This window comes from Phyllopteryx taeniolatus, chromosome 9, assembly GCF_024500385.1.
Source record: "Phyllopteryx taeniolatus isolate TA_2022b chromosome 9, UOR_Ptae_1.2, whole genome shotgun sequence".
Lineage (NCBI taxonomy): Eukaryota > Metazoa > Chordata > Actinopteri > Syngnathiformes > Syngnathidae > Phyllopteryx > Phyllopteryx taeniolatus.
The window spans coordinates 4,488,359-4,514,989 of NC_084510.1; the positions used below are offsets into that span (position 1 = coordinate 4,488,359).

The 26,631-nt window shown below is 44.4% G+C and overlaps 1 protein-coding gene across 4 annotated transcripts in view; it reads left to right on the plus strand.

The window, feature by feature from the left end:
- The window catches only part of slc41a1 (solute carrier family 41 member 1), a 72,397-nt gene extending 46,572 nt beyond the window's left edge, over positions 1–25,825 (plus strand). For all 4 annotated transcript variants that reach the window (XM_061786136.1, XM_061786134.1, XM_061786135.1 and 1 more), the window contains 7 exons: positions 9,008–9,152; positions 10,073–10,219; positions 18,381–18,528; positions 19,048–19,127; positions 20,059–20,199; positions 20,319–20,467; positions 21,548–25,825. In XM_061786136.1, coding sequence (XP_061642120.1) covers positions 9,008–9,152; positions 10,073–10,219; positions 18,381–18,528; positions 19,048–19,127; positions 20,059–20,199; positions 20,319–20,467; positions 21,548–21,733 — 996 coding nt within the window. In that variant the 3' untranslated portion in view covers positions 21,734–25,825. The remainder of the gene's footprint in view (positions 1–9,007; positions 9,153–10,072; positions 10,220–18,380; positions 18,529–19,047; positions 19,128–20,058; positions 20,200–20,318; positions 20,468–21,547) is intronic.
- The last annotated feature ends 806 nt before the right edge of the window (positions 25,826–26,631 follow it).

A 26,631-nucleotide genomic window follows, 5' to 3' on the forward strand; every position in this document is an offset into this window, starting at 1 on the left:
ATTAGGTTAAAGGAACTGCCTGAAGAGCTCAGAGACAGAATTGTGGCAAGGCACAGATCTGGCCAAGGTTACAAAAAAAAAAGTCTGCTGCACTTAAGGTTCCTAAGAGCACAGTGGCCTCCATAATACTTATATGGAAGACATTTGGGTTGACCAAAACTCTTCCCAGAGCAGGCCATCAGGCCAAACTGAGCAATCGGGGGAGAAGAGCCTTGGTGAGAGAGGTAAAGGAGAACCCAAACATCACTGTGGCTGAGCCCCAGAGATGCAGTCGGGAGATGGGAGAAAGTTCTCAAAAGTCAACCATCACTGCAGCCCTCCACCAGTTGGGGCTTTATGGCAGTGGCCCGATGGACGCCTCTCCTCAGTGCAAGACACATGAAAGCCCGCATGGAGTTTGCTAAAAAAAAAAAAAAAACCTGAAGGACTCCAAGATGAAATAAGATTTTCTGGTCTAATGAGACCAAGATAGAACTTTTTTGCCTTAATTCTAAGCGGTATGTGTGGGGAAAACCAGTTACTGCTCATCACGTGTCCAATACAGTCCCAACAGTGAAGCATGGTGGTGGCAGCATCATGCTGTGGGTGTGTTTTTCAGCTGCAGGGACATGATAACATGGGTGCAATCGAAGAAAGATGAATATGGCCAAGCACAGGAATATCCTGGACGAAAACCTTCTCCAGAGTGCTCAGGATCTCAGACTGGGTCGCAGGTTCACCTTCCAACAAGACAATAACCCTAAGCACACAGCTAAAATAACAAAGGAATGTCTTCAGAAGAACTCAGTGACTGCTCTTGAATGGTCCTGCCAGAGCCCTGACTTAAACCCAATTGAGCATCTCTGGAGATACCTGAAAATGGCTGTCCACCAACGTTCACCATCCAACCTGACAGAACTGGAGAGGATCTGCAAGGAGGAATGGCAGAGGATCCCCAAATCCAGGTGTGAAAAACTTGTTGCATCATTCCCAAAAAGACTCATTAGATCAAAAGGGTGCTTGTACTAAATACTGAGCAGAGGGTCTGAATACTTATGGCTGTGTGATATTTCATTTTTTTCTTTTTTAATAAATCTGCAAAAAGTTCAACAATTCCGTTTTTTTCTGTCAATATAGTGTACTGTGTGTACATTAATGAGGAAAAAATTAACTGAAATGAGTGAAACAAAGAGTGAAAAATTTAAGGGGTTTAAATACTTTCCGTACCCACTGTATATTCATCCAGACTGCTAGTTGAAGCTTCAAAGACACTCTAATCTGTAGTCTACACAGTCTTGGAAGTTCCAGTTTAGCTTCATTAGTCCACTTCTTCACTGTTTTCGCCACAGGCTTTGCCCATTTACGTTTTAGCCTGTATCTTGGTATTAAGTGAATTAAACAGTGATCAGACGAGCCCAAAACTGCACGGGGAATAGCACGGTACGAGTCCTTTAGCGTGGTATAGCAGTGGTCTAGAATGTTGTTTTCCCTGGTTGTACAGCCAATGTGCCGCTTGTATATACAGAGATTGTGGTTGAGTTTGTCATAGGTGTGTGTTCCGGTTTTTGTCTTCCCCCTGTTTCACACACACCTGCTCCTGAGAGCATCTTCACCACCTGTGCCTCGTTCACCCTAATTACCCCTTATATTTAACCTCGTGTCTCATTCTCTCTCGTCGCCAGTTCGTTGTACCTTGTCGTCGCGTTCCAGCATTGCTTGTTTCCACGTCACAGACTCACAGTAAGATTAGACCCTGTTCCGATTATCGACCTCACCTTTTGCCTTTTGGATACTGTTCAGAATCAGAATCAGAATCATCTTTATTTGCCAAGTATGTCCAAAACACACAAGGAATTTGTCTCCGGTAGTTGGAGCCGCTCTAGTACAACAGACAGTCAATTTACAGAACACTTTGGAGACATAAAGACATTGACAAAAAACAATTGTGCAAAAAGATGCAGAGTCCTCTAGCACTTAGAGCAGTTCGAATGGCTAATATCGCAATAGTCCGGTGCAATGACCATTGTGCAAAGGGCACTGAGACTTCAAGGAGTGTATGCGGTTTAAAGTGACGAGTAGTGCGATAATCTGGGACAATGGTTGTGCAAATGTTACAGATACTCCTCAATCAGTGTGCAAATGGAGCAGATGCTACTCTGGCATGAGTGGCCAGTATATGCAAATAGTGCAGCACGGCGAGACAACTACAGTGAGTGCACGAGTAATACATAATTGGCCCCACAGAAATGTGACAACGAACTCAAGTCAAAAAATTGCCAGCTTGTTGTAATGGAATTATAAATTAGCTGTTTAAGAAGTTGATTGCAAGAGGGAAGAAGCTGTTGGAATGTCTACTAGTTCTAGTTTGCATTGATCGGTAGCGCCTACCTGAGGGAAGGAGCTGGAAGAGCTGGTGACCGGGGTGGGGAGGGTCCGAGAGGATTTTGCACGCCCCTGTCTTAGTTCTGGCAGCGTGCAAGTCCTCAAGGGTGGGTAGGGGGGTACTGACAATCCTTTCAGCAGTTTTGATTGTCCGTTGCAGTCGGAGTTTGTCCTTTTTTGTAGCAGCGCCAAACCAGACTGTGATGGAAGAACACAGGACTGATTCAATGACTGCTGTGTAGAACTGCCTCAACAGCTCCGGTGGCAGGCCGTGCTTTCTCAGAAGCCGCAGGAAGTACATCCTCTGCTGGGCCTTTTTGAGGACGGAGTTGATGTTGGTCGCCCACTTCAGGTCCTGGGAGATTGTAATTCCCAGGAACTTGAAGGTCTCGACGGTTGACACAAGCCAGTTGTTCCCTTTTTTGGATTGCCTGCCTGTGTACCGACCTATGCCCGTATATTAAACCTCTCTTTTTGGAAGCTGTCCATTTGTTTTGGAGTCGTGCATTTTTGGGTCCTATTCTCTGTTCCGTTCATGACAGAACGAACTGGCCATAACATGGACCCAGCAGACTCAGACCCGGTGCGCAAAGCCCTTCAAGCGCAGGGTCAACGCCTCTCGAAACAGGATGAGCAGCTTGCTGCCCTCCACCTTCATCTAGAGGGACTGTCAAGGCATCAGGACAATATGATGAGACAGGTGGCCTCGCAGTTTGAACTTCTTATGAAAATGATTCAAGAGAAGGAACCAGTTGGCACAACACCTGATACCAACATTTCCATGTGAAGCAGTCACCATGCAGCCACCTGCCACCTCCGCTGCTGTCTGCCCACAGCTCTCTCGACCGGAGAGGTTCTCTGGAGATTCTGGGAACATTAAGCCGTTCATCACGCAGTGCGAACTCCACTTTGAGCTGCAGGCAGCTGCCTTCCCCACCAAGCGTGCAAAAATCGCTTTCGTCATTTCCCACCTGACTGGTCGTGCGGAGGCGTGGGCTACTGCTGAATGGAATCGCAATTCCGCCGCGTGTCATTCATGGGCTTTTTTCGTAAAGACTATGGAGCAAATTTTTCAATTTTCCACACCAGATCGTGAGGCAGCTCGGTCCCTTGTCACCTTACAACAAGGCAAGCGCAGGGTGTCAGATTACGCGATTGAGTTTCGCATTCTAGCAGCTGAGAGTCAGTGGAATAATCGGGCGCTACTCGATGCCTTTTTTCAAGGACTATCCCCCGCCGTCAAGGATTATTTAGTCCCGCTAGACCTGCCGACCGACTTGGACACTCTCATCGCTCTCGCCGTAAAAATCGACAAGAGGCTTTTGGATCGCGAGCTGGATGGAGATCGGCGGAGGGCTGCGTCACCGCGCACTTGGAGGACGAGCCTCGGTGACCAGCCAAACCAAGGCAGATCCCCTGTTTCCGGTCTCAACCCACTGGCTAGCGTCCCCACGGATGAACCCATGCAACTGGGCAGGTTCCGTCTCTCCCCTGAGGAACGTCAACGCCGGCTGAGGGAAGGGTGGTGCTTCTACTGCGGGCAGTTGGGTCATTCTGTGAGCAACTGTCACGTCAAAGTTGCCGGTGTCGGTAGCAAGGGCACGGGAGAGGTGAGTCTGAATTTCATTAAGGAAGACCCTACACGGGTTCTTCCTAAAGTGACACTATGCTCTCCTGATCAAGAAATTCATACACCTGTATTAATTGACTCTGGTTCTGACGCAAACTTACTTAACTCCCTCCTCGTTAGACGTATGCGCTTTAGAACCTTTCAAATAAAACGCCACCGCAACACCTATGCTGCAGACGGCAGTTTTATGGGCAAGATCACTCACCGCACCCAAACACTCACATTGACATTTCCTGATTCCCACTCGGAACGCATTAGTTTTCATGTTTTTGACGCCATGAATCATGACCTTATTTTGGGGAACCCATGGTTGAAATTACATAACCCCCACATTGACTGGTCCTCTGGGCAGGTTATGTCATGGGGCAGCAATTTTGCCCGGAACTGTTTCAAGTCGCCATGTGATGTTCAGGGCTATGTTTCTAGTGACAGTCCACAGACCCCATCTGGGGATCCTGATTTATCTCAAGTACCCACCTGTTACCAGAATATTAAAGACGTTTTTTCCAAGTCCAAGGCCAAATCCTTTCCACCCCACAGACCTTATGACTGTGCTGTTGACTTGCTGCCTGGAACCACACCCCCACGTGGGAGGTTGTTCTCTCTTTCAGGGCCGGAACACAAGGCCATGAAGGAGTACGTGGAAGAATCACTGGCAGCCGGGATCATTCGCACATCTTCATCCCCTGCGGGAGCAGGATTTTTCTTTGTGGACAAAAAGGACAAGACCCTGCGACCCTGTATCGATTACCGGGGTCTCAACGAGATAACTGTAAAAAAACAGTTACCCTCTTCCTCTCATCTCCACTGCCTTTGAGTTCCTGGAGAGAGCCAAGATTTTCACCAAACTGGACTTAAGAAATGCGTATCATCTAGTCAGGATAAGGGAGGGGGATGAATGGAAAACAGCATTCAAGACACCAACGGGACATTATGAGTATTTGGTAACGACTTTTGGACTTACTAACGCTCCAGCTGTTTTCCAAAACCTTGTCAATGATGTCCTGCGTGACATGTTGAATGTTTATGTTTTTGTCTATTTGGACGACATTTTGATATTCTCCCCGGATGAGGAGACTCACATTATTCATGTTCGCTCTGTATTGCAGCGGTTACTGCAGAATCAACCATATGTCAAGGCTGAGAAATGTGAGTTCCACAAGGCGTCCGTTTCTTTTCTGGGTTTCGTCCTGGCTCAAGGTGAAGTCAAAATGGACTCTTGCAAAGTCGATGCCGTTATTAATTGGCCTACTCCCACGTCACGCAAAGATGTACAAAGGTTCTTAGGGTTCGCAAACTTTTACAGAAAATTTATCAGAAATTTCAGTTCTATAGCCTCTCCTTTGCATGATCTTACCTCGCCACACAGACCTTTTGTATGGAACCCGCTTTGTCAGGCAGCTTTTCAGAAACTTAAATTGAGCTTTACCTCCGCTCCCATCCTTACTTTGGCAGATCTCAAACAGCAGTTTGTGGTAGAAGTCGATGCGTCTGATGCTGGAATAGGAGCAGTGCTCTCCCAGATATCTCTCAAGGATGATAAATTACATCCTTGTGCTTTTCTCTCCAAAAACCTGACCCCAGCTGAGAGAAATTATGACATTGGTGACTGTGAATTGCTGGCAGTCAAGGTGGCTTTGATGGAGTGGAGGCACTGGCTAGAGGGGGCACAGACTCCATTTTTAGTATGGACAGATCACAAGAACCTTGAGTACATTAAAACTGCTAAAAGATTAAATGCGAGGCAAGCTAGATGGGCTCTGTTCTTCACTAGATTTAATTTCATGTTATCCTACCGACATCGTTCTAAAAATGGTAAGCCAGATGCTTTGTCACGTATTTTCCGCAAAGAGAATTCTTTGTCTGACCCTAAGACTATTTTGCCCAAGTCATGTTTCATTTCTGCTTTTGTTTGGGACGTTGAAACTGCCGTTAAAGAGGCTCTGAAAAACACTCTTAGCCCTGAAGATTGGCCTGAAAACAAGGCTTTATGTGGTTCCGACCTTAAGGGGAGGAGTCATCCACTGGGCTCACACGAACCGTGCTGTATGTCATCCAGGCATTGCCAAAACGCAATCAGTGGTCGAACAGCGCTTTTGGTGGCCTAATGTTAGGAGGGATGTTATCGATTACGTCAATGCTTGCCAGGTATGTGCTGCTAACAAGCCCTCTCGTCAACGTCGTTCTGGGGAGTTGCGGCCCCTGCCAATACCACAACGTCCTTGGTCAGACATTTCCATAGACTATGTGACAGGATTACCGGCCTCTAAAGGTAACACCACCATTCTCACAGTTGTTGACAGGTTCTCTAAGATGGCACACTTCATTGCACTTCCGAAACTCCCCTCAGCTAAAGACACTGCCGAGTTAATGATTAATCAGGTATTCAAGTTCCATGGTTTCCCCAAGAATGTGGTGTCTGATAGGGGTCCCCAATTCATTGCGCAATTTTGGAAGGAGTTTTGCAATCTCATAGGTGCTACCGTCAGTCTGTCATCTGGGTTTCACCCTGAAACCAACGGCCAAACCGAGAGGCTGGACCAGGACCTGGAGACTGGGCTCCGATGCCTCGCTTCTCAGAAGCTGCGATCCTGGTCTCAGAAACTGGTTTGGGTCGAATTCTCTCACAATTCCCTCCCCTCTGCATCCACTGGTCTATCGCCTTTTCACGTTGTGCATGGTTACCAACCATCTCTGTTTCCTGCCATAGCCCCAGAGTCCACAGTTCCAGCGGCATTGACCTTGGTGAGACGCTGCAGGAGGACCTGGGAGCGAGCCCGCCAGATGCTACTGCGCCAGGGACGGTCCTACAAAGCCGCTGCTGACCGTCGGAGGACACCGGCCCCGAACTACAAAGTGGGTCAGCGAGTTTGGCTCTCGACCAAATATATTCCACTCCGGGTGGAGTCCAAGAAGCTCGCTCCCAGGTTCGTTGGGCCCTTCCCCATCACAAAGATCATCAACCCTGTCACCATGAAGCTGAGGCTCCCAAGGTCGATGTGGGTCCACCCTGCTTTTCACGTCAGCCTACTCAAGTCAGCCCGGGAGTCCCCTCTGGTCCCGCCTTCCAGGCCCCCTCCTCCCCCCCGGTTTGTGGATGGGGGCCCTATCTTCTCTGTGAAGCGGCTGTTGTCATCTCGTCGGAGGGGGAGGGGGTTTCAATATCTGGTGGACTGGGAGGGCTACGGGCCTGAGGAACGTTCATGGGTGCCGTCTGCCTTTATCATGGATGACTCGCTCATTCGGGACTTCCACGTTGCGCATCCAGGGGCCCCGGGCCCGGCCGTTAAGGGGGGGTTACTGTCATGGGTGTGTGTTCCGGTTTTTGTCTTCCCCGTTTCACACACACCTGCTCCTGAGAGCATTTTCACCACCTGTGCCTCGTTCACCCTAATTACCCCTTGTATTTAACCTCGTGTCTCATTCGTTGTACCTTGTCGTCGCATTCCAGCATTCCTTGTTTCCACGTCACAGACTCACAGTAAGATTAGACCCTGTTCCGATTATTGACCTCGCCTTTTGCCTCATGTTTTTGGATACTGTTGCCTTTTTTGGATTGCCTGCCTGTGTACCGACCTATGCCCGTATATTAAACCTCTCTTTTTTGAAACAGTCCATTTGTTTTGGAGTCGTGCATTTTTGGGTCCTATCCTCTTTTCCGTTCATGACAGAGTTTTGCTTTGGTAAAGTCCCCAAGAATCATGAGCTGTGAATCTGGGTGCCTTTTTTCAAGTTCATTTATTTGGTTGGTCAGCGTTTGCAATACGGTGTTCGTGTTAGTCTAGGGGGGTGTAAACATCAAAGAGTATGAATAAGGCAAACTCACCCAGTGAGTAGAATGACTTACAGTTCAAAAACAGTGACTCCCAAGTCCGGGCTGCAGTGTGTGCTGAGCTCCGGGCTGCAGTGTGTGCCTCTGAGCTCCATGATGTCAGTACACGCTTTCTCGTTCATGTAAAAGCATATTCCGTCACCTTTCGTTTTCCCCGATAGCTACGTGTCGCGGTCCGCTCGGTGTAGTTGGAGTTGGAGTTGGACAGCAGTACGGCGCCGTTGGGGATGCGTTCACAAAGTCAAGTCTCCGTAAAGCAGAGGGCGGCAGAACGTGCAAAGTCTTTCCTTTTCTTTATGAGATGAAGCTTGTCCATTTTGTTGGGTCGAGAGCATTGATTTGCGAGGTGAATCGACGATAGCGGCATTCGAAATCCACGCTGTCAAAGCCTAACCTGCACCCCGGCACGCTTTCGTCTGTGGCGTCATCTTTGTCTTCTCCAAGGACCGTAGAGTGCAGACGGACCGTAAGGGAGTAACTCAGAGCAAAAGCTTTGTAAATTTGTGAAAGTTGGCGAAAGAAGATTTGGAGTAGGATCCCTAAGTCTTCCCTGGTGTAGGTAAGTCGCGTAATGTCTCGAAAGACAAACAAAAAAAGTCAGAATTAGGGAAAATACTAGAGAGCTTGTCACTGAGGCAACCACTCTTGTAGGCCCCTTAAATGGTCAAAAGTTACCATAAACATAATCCTAAACTTTATGGACATCATTTCCAGAAGAGTTGAAGCTGCTATAAAGGTGGACCAACGTCATATTGAACCCTATGGATTGGGAATTGGATTTCACTTAAATTCATATGCAAATCAAAGCAAGTGAGCAAATACAATGCAGCAGTGTCTGTCTACTTGTGCCCTGACCAACAGCATGTTAGACCCGCGGTCTTGCTTATGGCAAGATTTAGATATGGGCTGAGCAGGTGTAAGTTCAGACGGACTTGTCACTCCATCAGCCGCATCTCCAAGGGCACACCTTCGCTGCACCGGAATGCCCATCTTGGACATTCCAAATTGGCAGACACACGCAGTGAGCATTGCTCTTAGACAAGAATCAGAATCCGCCAGCATTTGTGTTGCCACCACAGATACACTGACTACAAAAATAGAGCCCATGGAGTCCAACAGTCTCAAAACAATTATCTGTAGCTACAGTATGTAAAACATTTTGATGTTTCCATGCATGTGTTCAGGTCCAAGCCACAGTTGTAGGGTTCCTGGCCTCCATTGCTGCTGTTATCTTCGGTTGGATTCCAGAGGGGCACTTCAGACTGGGCCATGCAGTGCTGCTTTGTGCCTCCAGTGTAGCCACTGCCTTTATTGCTTCTCTGCTACTAGGTACACAATTACCACCTCACACAATATCACGGATATTCAGTATAAACACCGACTCATGAGGTTTAATTGAACTCTTTCAGCATTACAAATAACATTTGGGTTAATGAGCCCTCATGAACATTAAATATATAGTCCCCTCCAAAAGCATTGGAACTGTGAGGCAATTTCCTTTATTTTCGTAGTAGACTGAAAACATTTGGATTTCTGTTCATAAGATGAATATGAGACAAGAGGTCTACATATAATTTTTTTTTCCAGTTCTTTATATCTGGAGTGGATACACAACTTAGAAGATATCGCCTCATGTTTAAACCCACTAATTTTTCATTTGAGCAAACATATTGGACTATGTGACTGACAGGTATGTTTTGTTGCCCAGGTGTGTCCTATTACATTGATTAATCAAACAATAAATAGCGATGAAGGTCCATACTCACTTTCAGATGTTGGTTTTGCCAGTCAAACGTATCGGAGGTATCAATATCTGGACTTAGACTTTCATTGTTTCTTCTTCTTAAGAGGAGACTGAAAAGAGTGTCTCTCCCCAAAAACAAACAACAACTTAAAGAAGGTGCAGCAAAAGCCTGGAAAATAATATAATATCAATATAAATTATTTACTCAAATAATCTCTTTTAATTATGTCTCTTCCAAAACATTTGATCATCAAAAAAAAATTCTGTTGCAAGTACAGCTGTAATCTTCAGTCAGTTATCATTTGCCACTGTGAATACATGTAAATGAAAACTGAAAAGTTAATCACTTGTTTCATATTCATCTTTTGATGTCAACCCCAAATGTTTTCATTCTACAGCAAATATAAAGGAATTTGGCTTGCTGTTCAAATACTTTTGGAGGAAAGTTTTGATGATGAACAACAAGTGAAACTGACCGTAAATGTCTGCCTCCTTTGGCCCACAGGACTTATCATGATTGGTGTGATTATTGCATCCAGGAAAGTTGGCATCAACCCAGATAATGTGGCCACACCTATTGCTGCTAGCCTAGGAGACCTTATCACCCTTTCTCTACTGGCCGGCATCTCAACAGGGCTGTACAAGGAACTCGGTAACAAAACCACATCTTTAAGATACTTGAGTAACAAGATTAAGACCTATATCATGGAATTTAGAGTCCATGGTCTGGCAGTCGAGTCATTTTGGGATTACAAATATTACAATATTTAGAAGAAAAATACTTAACTCGTCCAAAAATCCAGAACCAGCATTGTGCGTCTCGTCATGCATGACCTCAGTAAACCTCAGTTCTCTGAGCATCTTGGGCAGCGATCCTAACCACAGTACTGTTTCACGTGAAGCAGTTTTTTGACCGTACGGCATAGAAACAAATAAAAACAAATCATTAAAAATACATGTCATTTTTACACTTAATGTAGTTGTTGTAATTAGAAGGAGCCCTGTCGTTGTTTCTGTTCAAAGAGTTGGTCCCATTTTGGGGTGATAAACTGCAGCGCAGTTCATTTTGCGTGTTGTAGGAGAAGCCTATGCAAACAGATGAATTTAGCATGAGCGATGTGATTTTTCAAAATAAAGGCTTCTCTTATTTTGTATCTTTAATTGCAAGTCTGAGACGGGCGCAAACCAGACACAAAGCAGTGTCAGCGTAGCGGTGGCAAATAAGAGGCAGTGGGAGAACTTTGTGGTCATGTAAACTAGTGGTGCTCTGATCGATCAGCCACGGTTCACGATTGTTTTCCGTGGAAAACGTGATCAGCACTCATCTATCAATGCCTTTCATTGTTGATAAAAAAAAAAAATTACGGCTCGTAATTTGCAGCCTGCAGAGAAGGTGGGCAGTGTAGCGCAAGGCTAGGTAATTAATCCAAATTTGAGCATACTTTAAGCTGTTTATTGACACCCCAGTTGGAGTTTACTGTTATTTTTCCCCCCATAAAATTGTCAAAAGTCAATAGTGCACATTATATATAGATATAGGGGCAAATGGAAAAAAACTTTCACATTTTACAAATGTATGCCGCCATCTAGAAGTTATGAAAAGGCGGTACACTTTCATTCCAAAAGGCCACCTCCACCTCGATGTTATGAGAAAGGTGTACACTTTCATTCTAATATGCCACCTCCACTTAGTGGTTATAAAAAAGGTTGTAGTCTACACTGTCATTCCAATATGACAGGGGTATGTATGACTGCATATATATGTACAGTTGTGCTCATAAGTTTACATACCCTGGCAGAATTTGTGAAATATTGTTTTTTTAAAAAAAGACTGATAGCTGAACAACAACCATCATTCATTTATTTATGGTTATGTTTTGTTTAATGATAATGGTTTTCTGAAATGCTTGACCGTTTAATTAATCCCATTAAAATAAAATTAAATGTGGTCTGGTCCTTCATGTTTTCTTTAAAGAATTGTACCCATCTTACAAATTCTGCCTGGCTAATCAAACATATGAGCATGTGAGTTTTCTAATTTATTAAATAAAAGTAGGGCTGAGAAAAGTAAATGAAAAAAGTAATATTTGTTCAAATAAAGTGCTTAACTTCAGCATAATTCTTTGGAAAAAAAAAACAGATAATACTTTGTTTTGATCATATGGGTAGAAGCAAAATCATGCATTGTAAAAATGCATTATACATAGGTAGAAGCGTCCAGAATTTGGAGGTCAACATTGGGGGTGTGTATTACAGACATGGGTGCGCATTATACACGAGAAATTACGGTACCTTCATTTTATATCACAATACAATAAATTATTTTAGAAATATCCAGCTTATGCTAACAGGTAATGGTAAACCCTATTGAGGGTCTAGCTAATATTAGCATTTCCTCACGGGAGGAAATTAACATTGCAAAGAGGAACCATGCAGCAAAGTTGGAAAAACAGTTTAGCGAAAACGACTCTAAATCAGTTTGGCATCCATTCCAATCGCTGACTAATTACAAGCGACGATCCCCCCAAGCTGAGAACAATAGCACACTAGCCAACGACTTGAATACCTTCTACTGCAGATTTGAAAAGGACACTTTCACACCACACACCCACCCGGCCGCACCCGCGACCACAATCACACCTCTGACTTCTGCGTTAACCATCCATGAACAGGATGTGAGACGCATCTTCAAACAACAGAAGATTAACAAAGCGGCAGGCCCGGACGATGTGTCCCCATCCTGCCTCAAAGTCTGCGCGGACCAGCTCGCTCCAGTCTTCACTCAGATCTTCAATAGATCTCTGGAAATGTGCGAAGTTCCATCCTGTTTCAAACGCTCCACCATCATTCCAGTCCCCAAGAAACCTGCAATCTCGGGTCTGAATGACTATAGGCCTGTCGCTTTGACATCTGTGGTCACGAAGTCCTTTGAACGTCTCGTGCTGGACCACCTCAAGAGTGTCACAGGTCCCCTGCTGGACCCCCTGCAGTTTGCCTACCAAGCGAACAGGTCTGCGGATGATGCAGTCAACATGGGACTGCACTTCATCCTAGAACACCTCGACAGTGCAGGGACCTACGTGAGGATCCTGTTCGTGGACTTCAGATCACCGTTCAATACCATCATCCCTGAACTCCTTTCATCCAAGCTTCTCCAGCTCAGTGTCTCACCTGCCATCTGCCAGTGGATTTACAGCTTTCTGACGGGCAGGACACAGCAGGTCAGGCTGGGGGAGGCCACCTCATCCACACGCAGCATCAGCACTGGGGCGCCCCAAGGTTGTGTCCTCTCTCCGCTGCTCTTCTCTCTCTACACGAACGACTGCACCTCAGCGAACCCGACTGTCAAACTCCTGAAGTTTGCAAATGACATCACTGTCATCGGCCTCATCAAGGACGGTGACGAGTCTGCATATCGACAGGAAGCGGAGCGGCTGGAGCTGTGGTGCGGCCGACACAACCTGTAGCTGAACACGCTCAAGACTGTAGAGATGATCGTGGACTTCAGGAGGCATCCTTCGCCACAACTGCCACTCACGTTGTCCAGCTGCCTTGTGTCAACCGTCGAGACCTTCAAGTTCCTGGGAATTACTATCTCTCAGGACCTGAAGTGGGCGACCAACATCAACTCCGTCCTCAAAAAGGCCCAGCAGAGGATGTACTGTCACTTCTGAGAAAGCACGGCCTGCCACCGGAGCTGCTGAGACAGTTTTACACAGCGGTCATCGAATCAGTCCTGTGTTCTTCCATCACAGTCTGGTTTGGTGCTGCTCCAAAAAAGGACAAACTCCGACTGCAACGGACAATCAAAACTGCTGAAAGGATTGTCGGTACCCCCCTACCCACCATTGAGGACTTGGGCGTGCAAAATCCTCTCGGACCCTCCGTACCCCGGTCACCAGCTCTTCCAACTCCTTCCCTCAGGTAGGCGCTACCGATCAATGCAAACTAGAACTAGTAGACATTCCAACAGCTTCTTCCCTCTTGCGATCAACTTCTTAAACACCTAACCTATAATTCCATTACAACAAGCTGGCAATTTTTTGACTTGAGTTCGTTGTCACATTTCTGTGGGGCCAATTATGTATTACTCGTGCACTCACTGTAGTTGTCTCGCCATGCTGCACTATTTGCGTATACTGGCCACTCATGCCAGAGTAGCATCTGCTCCATTTGCACACTGATTGAGGAGTATCTGTAACATTTGCACAACCAACATTGTCCCAGATTATCGCACTACTCGTCACTTTAAACCGCATACAATCCTTGAAGTCTCAGCGCCCTTTGCACAATGGTCATTGCACCGGACTATTGCAATATTAGTCATTCGAACTGCTCTAAGTGCTAGAGGACTCTGCATCTTTTTGCACAATTGTTTTTTGTCAATGTCTTTATGCCTTCAAAGTGTTCTGTAAATTGACTGTCTGTTGTACTAGAGCAGCTCCAACTACCGGAGACAAATTCCTTGTGTGTTTTGGACATACTTGGCAAATAAAGATGATTCTGATTCTGATTCTGATTTACCTTCAAATATTGAATATTTACACACAAACGCCGTAGTAACACATACAGACAGTTAATATAACAATACTCACTGCCATATATTCTTCTTAATCAGTGAAAAACGAGTTTATTAATGCAACTTTCTTCTACTCTTTTTTTAGCTTATAGAAAACAAATAGCTCCTTGCGTGCACTGCACCACACTGCCCCTAAGAGGTCAAGGCGCGCATAGCAGGGACAGCAGATCGTCATTGACTGCATAAAAATACACTTTTTTTTGATAGACTATACAGCCATGACTATTTATTTTCTTTCTTTTTTTATTTCTATTATTTTGATAGATTATTATTTTCTTGTAACTAATTTATTTTCTGGTTAATTCTTTTAAGTATTACTTAAAGTTTAGTTATCATAGTTAAATAACTACAAAGTTGTAAAATAAATGAATAATCAGGTTAATTAATCATGATTTCAATATCGATCAAAATAATCGTACATCCATCCAGCCATCCATTTTCTTCAGTTTATCCGAGGTCGTGTCGCGGGGGCAGTCGCTTTAACAGGGACGCCCAGACTTCCCTCTCCCCAGCCACTTCATCCAGCTCTTCCAGGGGGATCCCGAGGCGTTCCGAGGCCAGCCGGGAGACATAGTCTCTCCCTCGTGTCCTGGGTCATCCCCAGGGTCTCCTCCCGGTGGGACTCACCACGGAGGCGTCCGGGAGGCATCCTAATCAGATGCCCCAGCCACCTTATCTGGCTCCTCTCAATGTGGAGGAGCAGCGGCTCTACTCTGAGCCTCTCCCGGATGACCGAGCTTCTCACTCTATCTCTAAGGGAGAGCCCGGACACCCTGCGAAGGAAAATCATTTCGGCTGCTTGTATCTGGGATCTTGTTATTTCAGTCACGACTCACAGCTCGTGACCATAGGTGAGGGTAGGAACGTAGATCAACCGGTATATTGAAAGCTTCAGCTTGCAGACACTGAACCGATGCGCCTGTCGATCTCCCGTTCCCTCACTTGTGAACAAGACTCCAAAATCCTCCACTTGGGGCAGGAGCTCATCACCGACCTGAAGAGGGCACGCCACCCTTTTCCGACTGAGGACCATGGTCTCAGATTTGGAGGTGCTGATTTTCATACCAGACCCCATACACACCTCGGCTGTGGCTAGAAATTGTGTCAATAAAAGTAATTAACAGAATCGGTGACAAAGAGCAGCCTTGGCGGAGTCAAACCCTCGCCGGAAACGAGTCCGACTTACTGCCAGCAATGTGGGCCAAACCCTGACATTGGTCGTACTGGGAGCGAACAGCCCGTATCAGGGGGTTCGGTACCCCATACTCCTGAAGCACCCCCCACAGGACTCCCCGAGGGGCACGGTCGAACGCCTTCTCCAAGTCCACAAAACACATGTAGAATGGTTGGGCGAACTCCCATGTACCCTCGAGGAGCCTGCCGAGGGTGTAGACCTGGTCCACTGTTCCACGGCCAGGACGAAAACCACACTGCTCCTCCTGAATCTGAGATTCGACTTCTCGATGGACCCTCCTCTCCAGCATCCCTGAATAGACCTTTCCATGGAGGCTGAGGAGTGTGATCCCCCTGTAGCTGGAACACACCCTCCGGTCCCCCTCCTTAAAACCACCACCCCAGTCTGACAGTCCAGAGGCACTGTCCCCGATGTTCACGCGATGTTGCTGAGACGTGTCAACCAGGACAGCCCCACAACATCCCAACCCTTTAGGAACTCCGGGTGATTCCGGTCGCCACCCAAAAAAAAAACAAAAAAATTTGAGTAGGGTTGGGCATTGAGTAGCAGGGTGAGTAGGGTTGGGCATCGAGAATCGAGAACTGACCGGAACTGGGACCAACACCCGACGCCCACAATCTGCCCACCCCGAAGAAGAAGCAGCGAAAACCAACCAAGAAGAACCCGAGGGTCCAAGACATGCGGCCGCAAGTCAAATGACACAACCCCCAAGTCGATCGTCGAACTGGAGCCTCGGATGTCCTGGTGCCAAGTGGACGTGTGGACACCCTTATGCTTGAATATGGTGTTCGTTATGGACAATCCGTAATGAACACAGAAGTCCAATAGCAGAACACCGCTCTGGTTCACGCCCTTACAGCTCTCACTGTCATTGCCCACATGAGCATTGAAGTCTGCTCTCCAGCACCCCCTCCAAGGACTCGAAAAAGGGTTGGTACTCTGTACTGCTGTTTGATGCATAGGCACAAACAAGAGTCAGGACCCATCCCCCCACCCGAAGGCAGAGGGAGACTACCCTCTCGTCCACCGGGGTGAACCCCAATGTACAGGCGCAAGGCCGCGGCGCAATAAGTATACCCACACCTGCTCAGCGCCTCTCACCGTGTCATGGGTGTGTGTTATGGTTGTTGTCTTCCCCCTGTCTCGTACACACCTGCTCCTGAGAGCATCTTCCCCACCTGTGCCTCGTTTACCCTAATTACCCCATGCATTTAACCTCGTGTCTCATTCTTTCTGGTCACCAGTTCGTTGTACCTTGTTTTCACGTTCCAGCATTTCTTGTTTCCACGTCACCGACTCATAGTAAGCCTAGACCCTGTTCTGATAATTGACTTTGCCTTTTTGCCTCACGTTTTTTGGATACTGTTGCCTTTGCGGATTGCCTGCCTGTGTACTGACCTCTGCCAGTTTATTAAACCTCTCTTTTTGAAACTGTCCATTTGAATTGGAGTCGTGCATTTTGGGTCCTGTCCTTTGTTCCGTTCATGACACACCGTGGGCAACTCCAGAGTGGAAGAGAGTCCAACCCTTCTCAAGAGGACTGGTACTAGAGCCCAAGCCATGTGTGGAGGCGAGCCCAACTATATCTAACATCTGGACCTCACACACCAGCTCAGGCTCCTTCCCTGCCAGAGAGGTGACATTCCACGTCCCTAGAGCCAGCTTCTGTAGCCGGGGATTTGATTGCCTTCGGCCACCGCCCAGCTCACACTGCACCCCAATCCCACTCACCATAATTACATTGACAAATGTACAGCTAATCCATATGCACGGTATCGGCAGTGATCAGCAGATCTCACTCATGGATGAAAGCCCTGATGGGAGCACCCCTCGTGTAAACATTTTTGAAATGCCAACAAAAATTATTGTGACTTATCGTCTATTCAGCAATGCAATTTTTGTGCTTCTGAGCGATCTATGGGCTGACTTGTAGCCGGCCATCGAGACAATGACATTGCCTGATTTGCCAGGCTGTCCCTACATATTATGCAGGTTTGGTGCATCAGAATCACCTGCAGTGAGAACCCTGTACTGTAGGACTTAGGACTACTAATATTGTCCTTTAAATGCAGCTTTGCTGTCCTTGGAAGTTGCGGGTTCTTTTTCTTCTGTCTCATAATTGGGCATTTACCGCTTTACGAAGAAGCTCTCCAAAGAAATTTGTTTTTAACTTATTTTTGCTAGCTTGTGGGCTGTGCATGATGTATTTCATAAAAGATTTTCTCACTTGATTAGCTGACAGGTAACTGTCACGTCAACTTTCAAAACACAAAGCACTTTTTTAAAGCCTGCCCTCTCGTAATAAAAGTCACCTGTCAAGAGAACATGACAGACTGGATGTCATCAATCGTTGCCCTCTGTTGACTGTCATGTTACTCGTTTTTATTGAATTACAGTAAATGGCCCGCCATTGTAGCACTGGAATGATTTCACACTCGTAATGCTAAAGGGAAGGGCAAGCCTGGTCACATTTTTTCTTTCCAAACAATACAGTGCTGCGCTGAATTGTGTAGCTTAGTAAAGGTGTCTGAAATGTTGAATGATGCGTGAAATAACAGGGCAAATGATTCCTCAACTATTTGCCTTCATTGTTGGTATAGTCACCACACCCAGCCTCTCCACACAATACACTGTCCCATCAACTAGGCTGAGGGACAGATGGACAAACACAGCACACCTTTTAGAACAATCTAAACCATTGTGACCTGACTGAGGTGTAGCCTCACATCTATTTACAGATGTTCTGACTTTAAATGTGACACATAAGTCAAACATATTTTTTGCTCAAAGACACATCCTGGTTTCAAAGAATTGCAGCACTTGTTTCCTGATGTGCCTCTAGGAGACGAGTTTATGTACACCTCTAAACTCTAACACAATCTGTCCAATTACAATGGCAACTAGTGGAGAGGGTGAACATGTCCATCTAAAAACTTTTAACTGCACATTTTGTAAGTAACATTCGATAGTTACACGTTCTTTGAAGTGTAATTTAAAAAGTGCCTGGATGTAAATCACATATGTGATCCTCCTGTGCAGATTACAACAACTATGCCAATCCTCTGGTATGTGCGGTGTTTGTGGCATTATGTCCAATATGGGTGCTGATAGCCAGGAAGATCCCATCTACTCGAGAAGTCCTGTACTCTGGATGGGAGCCGGTCATCATCGCAATGGCCATCAGCAGGTATGTAACTTAAGGTTCTTTCCGCCTATAATTGTCTTACTTTGTGCCAATGCGGTAAATACATGTCAAATAATCATAATACATATTATTACAGTAATCCCCCCTCAATCGCTGAGGTTACATTCCAAACCACCCGTGCAATAAATTAAATCTGTAATATATAAATGCCCTGTTTAAAAACACCCTAGGCTTGTTTTTTTTTTTACAGCATTTATGGGATTTACATGTTTTAAGGTCTTTAAACACACTTTTAAAACAATACAAAGCAACGGATTTAAACAAATAATATATTGAGAGAGAGCAAGAACAATGGATAACAAAATATTGTACAAACAATATTTACAAAATAGAAAAACTGTAATAACAGAAAAAATTATACAAAATGTGTGAACCGCAATATCACGGGGATTACTATATGGAGTTTTTATTTTGTTTATAGTATAGCTGATGTGATTTCACTGTTAATATGTTCATTCTAAATACAAAACCTATGGTCCTAATACGTATTTCTTGTTTCAGTGTCGGTGGTCTTATTCTTGACAAGACCGTTACCAACCCAAACTTTGCTGGCATGGCGGTCTTCACTCCAGTCATCAATGGTGAGCAGTCTTCGCTTGTTGCATATTATGTCTTCATAAAAGATCTCCGAGGGACAGAGGGATTCTGAATCATGCAGAAGCAGAGTACGGCTACGGTACATTACCATGACGACTTGGGGCGGAGCGAGGGTATGCGATTAAGTGAACAGCCACTCAGTGTTGCCTACTTTGTGACTGTTTGTATATTTAGAAACTTTTTCGACCTCTCAAGCGACTATTTTTCAAGAAAGTGTAAACAGTCTAGCGGCTTTTTGTGGTGTTATTGGTTGCTTCGAGAGACTCTGGGAGTCCCTTCACTGCAGGAGATTTACCCCTCCATGTCCAGACTGCAAATGAATGGTGCTTGCTCAAAGCCACCACTGACTAGTTTCACCATAAAGCGAGCGCCATGGTGTCAGTCAGCACTTCATCAGTAAAACTCCAAATTCCAGTTGTCAAATAATGTCGCGCATGACATCGCCAAGTTCAAATACTCTCCATACATTCTGAACATTCAAGTATGTCCTGGTTATTGCAAGCAAACTCTGGTGACACTGTTAGCTCTACTGACCTTATCACTTTGAAATGTTAGTGCTTTCTGGTAAATGTGGCAATCGGACTCCAGCCATCACTTGACAATGTTGGATCTAGGGGCTTAGCTGCCAAATCATTGGTGGTGTAACTCGAGCGGGCAGTTATTCTGTAAATTAGCCGATTTGTGATGACACGTCGCAAAATACAAATTGGTTCGCTCACAGACACTCTTTCAGATCAAATCTATTTTCAGATGTGTTTGGATTTAGCGTTTGTGTGTAACAAAAATAAATAATAATTTGAACGTTTACTTTCTTGTTGGGAGAGTTGAGAAAAAATGTCAATTTGGTTATTTCAAGTACAAAATGAACGGGACTCCAAATGTGTTTACAACCTCATTTGTGTGTATGTTTTTCAGGTGTGGGTGGTAACCTGGTTGCAGTTCAGGCTAGTCGAATCTCCACCTATCTGCACATGAATGGGATACCGATGGGGGATCCGAACCCCATGCCGAGGAACAGGAAGTGTCCCACACCCTGCTCCACTTTCTTCACCTCCAGTAAGTTCTGTTATTTAATTAGAAAAATATCAATGATAGTTTAAAGTACAATAAAGTCATATGGTTCTAGTTTTCAATGGTGAGTTTAAGCTAACCCCTGCACACTCCTCGCTTTGTAGCTGTGAACTCCCGTTCTGCGCGTGTGCTCTTCCTCCTGGTGGCCCCGGGTCACCTTGTCTTCCTCTACACCATCAACTCATTGAGGGGGGGACACACCACACTAACCCCTGTCTTCATCACCTTCTACCTGGGAGCTGCACTGCTGCAGGTGAACATGTGGAACACAAGTGTGTGTTTTCCAGCTCAACAAAAAGTATTGATTATTTCAGAGAGGATCCAGTTGGGCACACCACAATCCGTAAATACTGTATGCGGGGCGTTATAATGTGCTGTGGGTTTTCTTTTCATTCTTTTTCATCTCGGCCATGCCATGCCGCATTATTCTGGACTGCACATGAATAGGCCACAGTTCCACCTTGTCATTTCAGCTGTCCATTGGCATGGGTGTATTTCAACCATGTCATAGTTGTAAGGTATTTTTGTTCTAACTTTGTCTTTTAACCCTGAGAAGCAGACAATGTGCAGTGTACTTTAATTGGACAGTAAAATTGTTTCTTGTCTATCTGAACAAGCCAGTTCAGTTTAATTCGCACACACTGATTAAATGGTAAGTCCCAGAATGTAAAAGTTAATCTATTATCAAGAAGCTGTCCACTGCTGTGTGTTGGCAGTGTCACTCATGAGCATTCATGGAGCTAATTCGAATTTAGTTTAAGTGGTAGTTTTAACCCAAATCCATGATTCAGAATGCAGATTTGAAACCCTCTTTGCCATTTATATTTTTCTCTCTGTGCTTGCAAAGTGTATAGTGCAGTATTTTCAAACTCAAGCAACTCAGAGCGTAAATCCTTGAGTTTCTCCACACCAACTCAGGCTAGTGATGAGTCCGAACAAAGCCTTGTTGCATGAACTGATGAAGCCTGCTTGGATGAGAGGCGAAACGTCTTCTAAGACAACAGTCCAGTTGCAATCGATTCAATGCCTTGAGAATTAGGCTTACTACTATGCTACTGTATTTTAATCTTGGTCATGATGGTGGTACTTGGAGAGTTTAGTATTTTTTGAGAACCACTGGCATAGTATATTTGCACTACACTACAAATACAGTGTAGTGCAAACGTTGATAAAACCAACAAAAGTGTGTTGAAACAGGAGATTGGTTTTCTAATTTTTGACAACGAAAGTGGAAAACGTGCATACAGTACAGAACTGATGAGAAACCATAATATGTATAGGAAACTAGGTTTTAGTTACCTTTCCATAATGAATATCATTGGTTGTCTTCCAGGTGATCATCCTGCTCTACCTTGCGGACTGGATGGTCCACTGGATGTGGGGCAGAGGGATGGACCCCGACAACTTCTCTATTCCCTACCTGACTGCTCTTGGTGACCTGCTGGGAACCGGCTTCCTTGCCCTCTGTTTCCATGTGCGCTTTTTCATTGGTGACAGAGACTCCAATTTGGGAAACTGATTGCATGCGTCAGCAAACAGTTCTCTTGCACACATGGACACTGATTATGTATAACTGGATGTTTCCTATGAAAGGGCTAATCCCTTGTAGGGTTCTGATTGAAGATATAGTGCTCTAGTTTACAATGATAACTGGGTGCACTATAGTCTGTTTTAATGTGGAAATATTGGGAACTATTTGTATCTTATTCAGCCCCACAGATTGTTTTTGTTGATAACAGAGTCCCCTGTCTCTGTTATTATTGTACGATTGTAAATGATTATTATTATCAGTAAATAATCCATTTGATGTAAATTTATATCAATTCTATTTTGAAAGGCTATTTCTCATTATTTTAAATGGGGAAACTAGCCAAGAAATCAGTTTTTACGTGATCAACTTGCAACAAATCCAAGAAAATAAGCAAAAAATAAACCCTAACAAGCCTACAGTATGTTACTTAATCACCACGTGCTTTGTCTAGAAATTCTATGAAATCATTGAAATGCAAATGTATCAAGAGTGCTTTAGAAGAGTGCATATGGCTACATAGAGCAAGCTGTAGCTCTGTTTTACCTTCATCTAATGACAGCAGACTGATGCGCTTTCACCATGAGATGGAACCAGAAATGTAGCAATTGAAAGCTCCTTCCACAACACAAGAAATCGTGGTTTAATTCTGGTTTATAAGAAATGGAAGGTCAGTCCGTAGGATCACACACAGTAGCAATGTTTGAGCCTGTTCATTGGCTGTCCTCAAAACAGCATATCCCTCAATCCTCCTTCTTCCTGACGTTGCAAAACTTCCTGTTTCTGACTAAATGCGCAAAACAAATTATGAAAATAGAGCTTGATTCCGATTAGTCTGTGATGTAAGGACAACGCACTGAAATGACAAAGTATTGTACAAAGATACCGGCAGCCATTAGGGTCCTGTACCGCTTGCAAAACAATCTGCCAATTCTGTACTAAAGCAGTTATGTTATGCAAGTCCAACCTTTAGCCATAAACAAGAGGCTTAAGAAACCTGCAGAGTTTAGCTCACTTAACATTAGTGTGCACTTTGTATTTTGGGTCCCCGCAGACTGTAAGAAGTGTCATTTGTAAGAGATGCCTTCTGTATTACTGGGACCTGGAACCATTAGATTAAACAGCACCAAAGACTCACCCTCAGTCCTCATTGAGCTGATTTGAAATCACTGGTTCCAGGAAGTTCACACAGAACCACACAAAACATTTATGTTGATTTCAACTATAATATTTCATTTAAGTTTTATATCCTGCTTTTTGTTTTGTCACAGAGCATTCTTTAAAAATGTTGTAGTACATGAAGTCAGGAGTTTTTTTCAAGAATAGCACAGGATGGTTGCAAAGCATTTCGATGAAGTCAGTTATTTTGTAATTCGTCTAACTGTTAATATTTTTCTTTGTCCTCTGGTTACGCAAAATGACAAGAAAACAAAGTCTCATTGGGATTTTCTCAAACTCCAAAAAATAACTGCAGTGCTTATGTGTGAAGAATAAAGTGGTGCAACAACTGTTGTATTGCCACACAGTGTGTAGGCAAAGATGTTTAGGAGCTTGGATTTGGTAAATCACTTAAAGTTAAATGGTGGTGTCATTAAATATTTAATTGGTTGCATACAATATCACCAGGCGGCACGGTGGACGACTGGTTAGAGCGTCAGCCTCACAGTTCTGAGGACCTGGGTTCAATCCCCGGCCCCGCCTGTGTGGAGTTTGCATGTTCTCCCCGTGCCTGCGTGGGTTTTCTCCGGGCACTCCGGTTTCCTCCCACATCCCAAAAACATGCATTAATTGGGGAGTCTAAATTGCCCGTCGGCATGACTGTGAGTGCGAATGGTTGTTTGTTTCTATGTGCCCTGCGATTGGCTGGCAACCAGTTCAGGGTGTACCCCGCCTCCTGCCCGATGACAGCTGGGATAGGCTCCAGCACGCCCGCGACCCTAGTGAGGAGAAGCTGCTCAGAAAATGGATGGACAATATCACCACAAATTCTTGTGTAACTTCGTTTATGACACACAACTGCATACTAACTCCCCTTTGCCATGAAGTGGTATACTCAAGGATTCCATCCATCTCATGACTTGATGAAAATCCTGACCCATAACTGGAACATTTGGAGTAAAAAAATAAAATAATAATAATAATCAAACTGAACCAAAATCTTCCCGACAAACACATGCCCAATAATTGCACCTACTTTTCCTCTCACTCTGTTTTTGTAATAGTGAGTATAAGGAAGGCGGCACGGTGGCCGACTGGTTAGAGCGTCAGCCTCACAGTTCTGAGGTGCGGGGTTCAATCCCCGTCCCCGCCTGTGTGGAGTTTGCATGTTCTCCCCGTGCCTGCGTGGGTTTTCTCCGGGCACTCCGGTTTCCTCCCACATCCCAAAAACATGCATTAATTGGAGACTCTAAATTGCCCGTAGGCATGACTGTGAGTGCGAATGGTTGCTTGTTTCGATGTGCCCTGCGATTGGCTGGCAACCAGTTCAGGGTGTACCCCGCCTCCTGCCCGATGACAGCTGGGATAGGCTCCAGCACGCCCGCGACCCTGGTGAGGAGAAGCGGCTCAGAAAATGGATGGATGGATGAGTATAAGGAAAATGAAGGCTGAAATGCAATTTCTTTATGAGAAAGTAAAGAGCTATTTTGACCAATTGAAATAAGTCCAAATATGCGGTGTCTTTGAGAAATCTTGCATGAGATGCTTGAATTATTTGCCACTTGTCGGACTTCTGTGTTATCGCAAAGGGGCCAGAAGAATAAATGTGCAGCGCACATCCTATGAATGTGAAAATATACCTAGTATGTATAGAGAGATATCATCTGTCAATCTTTTATTTGGGTTTTGACTGGTTTTCTGGAGAAAGTTTTAGTTTTGTTAAAATTCTGATTCCCACCCCCCCTTCCTTTACCTAATCGTTTCAACACTTGGTGATTTCTGTCACGAAAAGAAACCTGTAAAGAAGCAACTTCTCAAAGCTGGGCCACGACGCAAAGTACTGTAATTTGCTAAACTGACACTAGAGAGCGCTAGAGAGATTATTTGTTGTCTTCTTTTTTTGTTTTGTTTATCTTGGTTCAAATCCACCTTGGGAGTCGTATTATTATTATTTTTAAGGTTTTTATTGCTTTTTTTTGGTTAAAAGTCATATCCATATATCTGTTAACTCATTTCTCTTTTTCCTCGACCTCCTTACTGACCAGGTGCCAGCCTTCTGCTCTAAATTAATGGAAAGTTGTGAATACTTCTATAAGAGCGCAGATAATGGTTTATTTATTTTTAGAAACACACAAAGCAATTTGTACATACTATATTTATTCTATATATAAGGTTGTTTATTGTGTCCTTTCATTGTGGCTCTGTTACTTTGTCACCCGGTGTCAAAGGTGTTTCCTTCTTTTTTTTTTGCAAATGGCTAGTAGTAATTTTTTGTTTGTTTGCTGCTTGCCACAATAGTGGTGAATTGTTGCATAGTGCCTAATAATGACATGGCCTTAACCTCTATGAGAGCCAAGCTCAACTCAGAGTAACCAATCAACAGCTTGGTAGCACCTTAAATTAGCCCTGATTAACAAATGATTTACAATACCTTGATTGTGCTATGCAATGTAATGTAATACTGTAACTTAGTGTGATGTAGCTGTGGTGGAGGACTGGGAGATTTGGTTCCACACTTGAGTTCACATGTACAATATGTGCAAACACCTCTGCAGTTTGGGTACAACTGCCTGGGACAAAGATAAGCATAAACAAAACTGTCAAACGCAAGAAACTGTGTAGTGTTACATGTAATTCTAGATTGTTATGCAATCTAAAATACCCAACCAAAACCCACATAATGCCTTTTTAACCTCAGTGCTTCAGCCCCCTTGAACTCAAAAGGAACCAGATGGGCTCTCAGGCTATCAGTGTTCACATTAAACCGTGACGTCCATTTCCTATCACATTTGCTGCTCAGTAAGCAAAATAATAAAAAATAATAATGATAATTTTAAAAAGTATGTATAGTCTCACCAGGGCTGAAGATTGTGGGTTCTTTCCTGATTTGCTGGGAATAAAGGACTATTGTTTGATACCAGTCAACTGTGGTACTATCGTGTGTTTTCTAATATGCATGGATCATTTTCATATCATTTGATCAATAACGGTAAAGACACAGCCCATTGAATTTCCTTTGAAAATCAATTTTACTGATATGAGTATATGAATTATTGGAAGTTGTCGTCCATCAAAAGGTAATAATTGCTGTTTACCACTGGTGTCCGAAATACAGTTTCATCATTTGCAACACGTTTTCTGAAGATGCTAATGACTTCCTATTTTTGGGGGGTTCTTTTACAAAGGGTCCTTCTTTGTCACTCCTCACCAATGTCTCTCACCACATACTAATTTGTAGCAGGTAGAACAGCTGTGCAGAAACACATAACCAAGCTCGTTCTTCTTTTCAAGCAAATGGAAGCAAGTGATTGGGAAGTGATTGTTTCTTACACAAGACACATTGACGGTGCAGTACCATAAAAGTGAAGAAATGCACGGTTTCACTGTCGCCACACTATTTTTGTTATTTTCCTTAGTAAAAAGTGGATTTGATTGTTGTTCGTTTTTTATTTACACATTAAGAATACAGTTTTACTGGCACGTTAAACGCGGAATGCATTGTGGGTATATTATTCATACCGAAGTGCACGGTCACGGAGGGTAAAGACCGACTCACTGAAGGACTTACGATATTTAGCTTTAATAATATTTATAATGAAAAGTGAGAACGCTCAACTTTGTCTGGAGTCCGGACTGTGCGCTGGTTGAACGCGGTGCACGGCTGACATCACGTAGTAAGAAAAAAAAAAAAGTTTTCTCGTTCTTCGCATCAAAATTACTGCGGTGGGAGC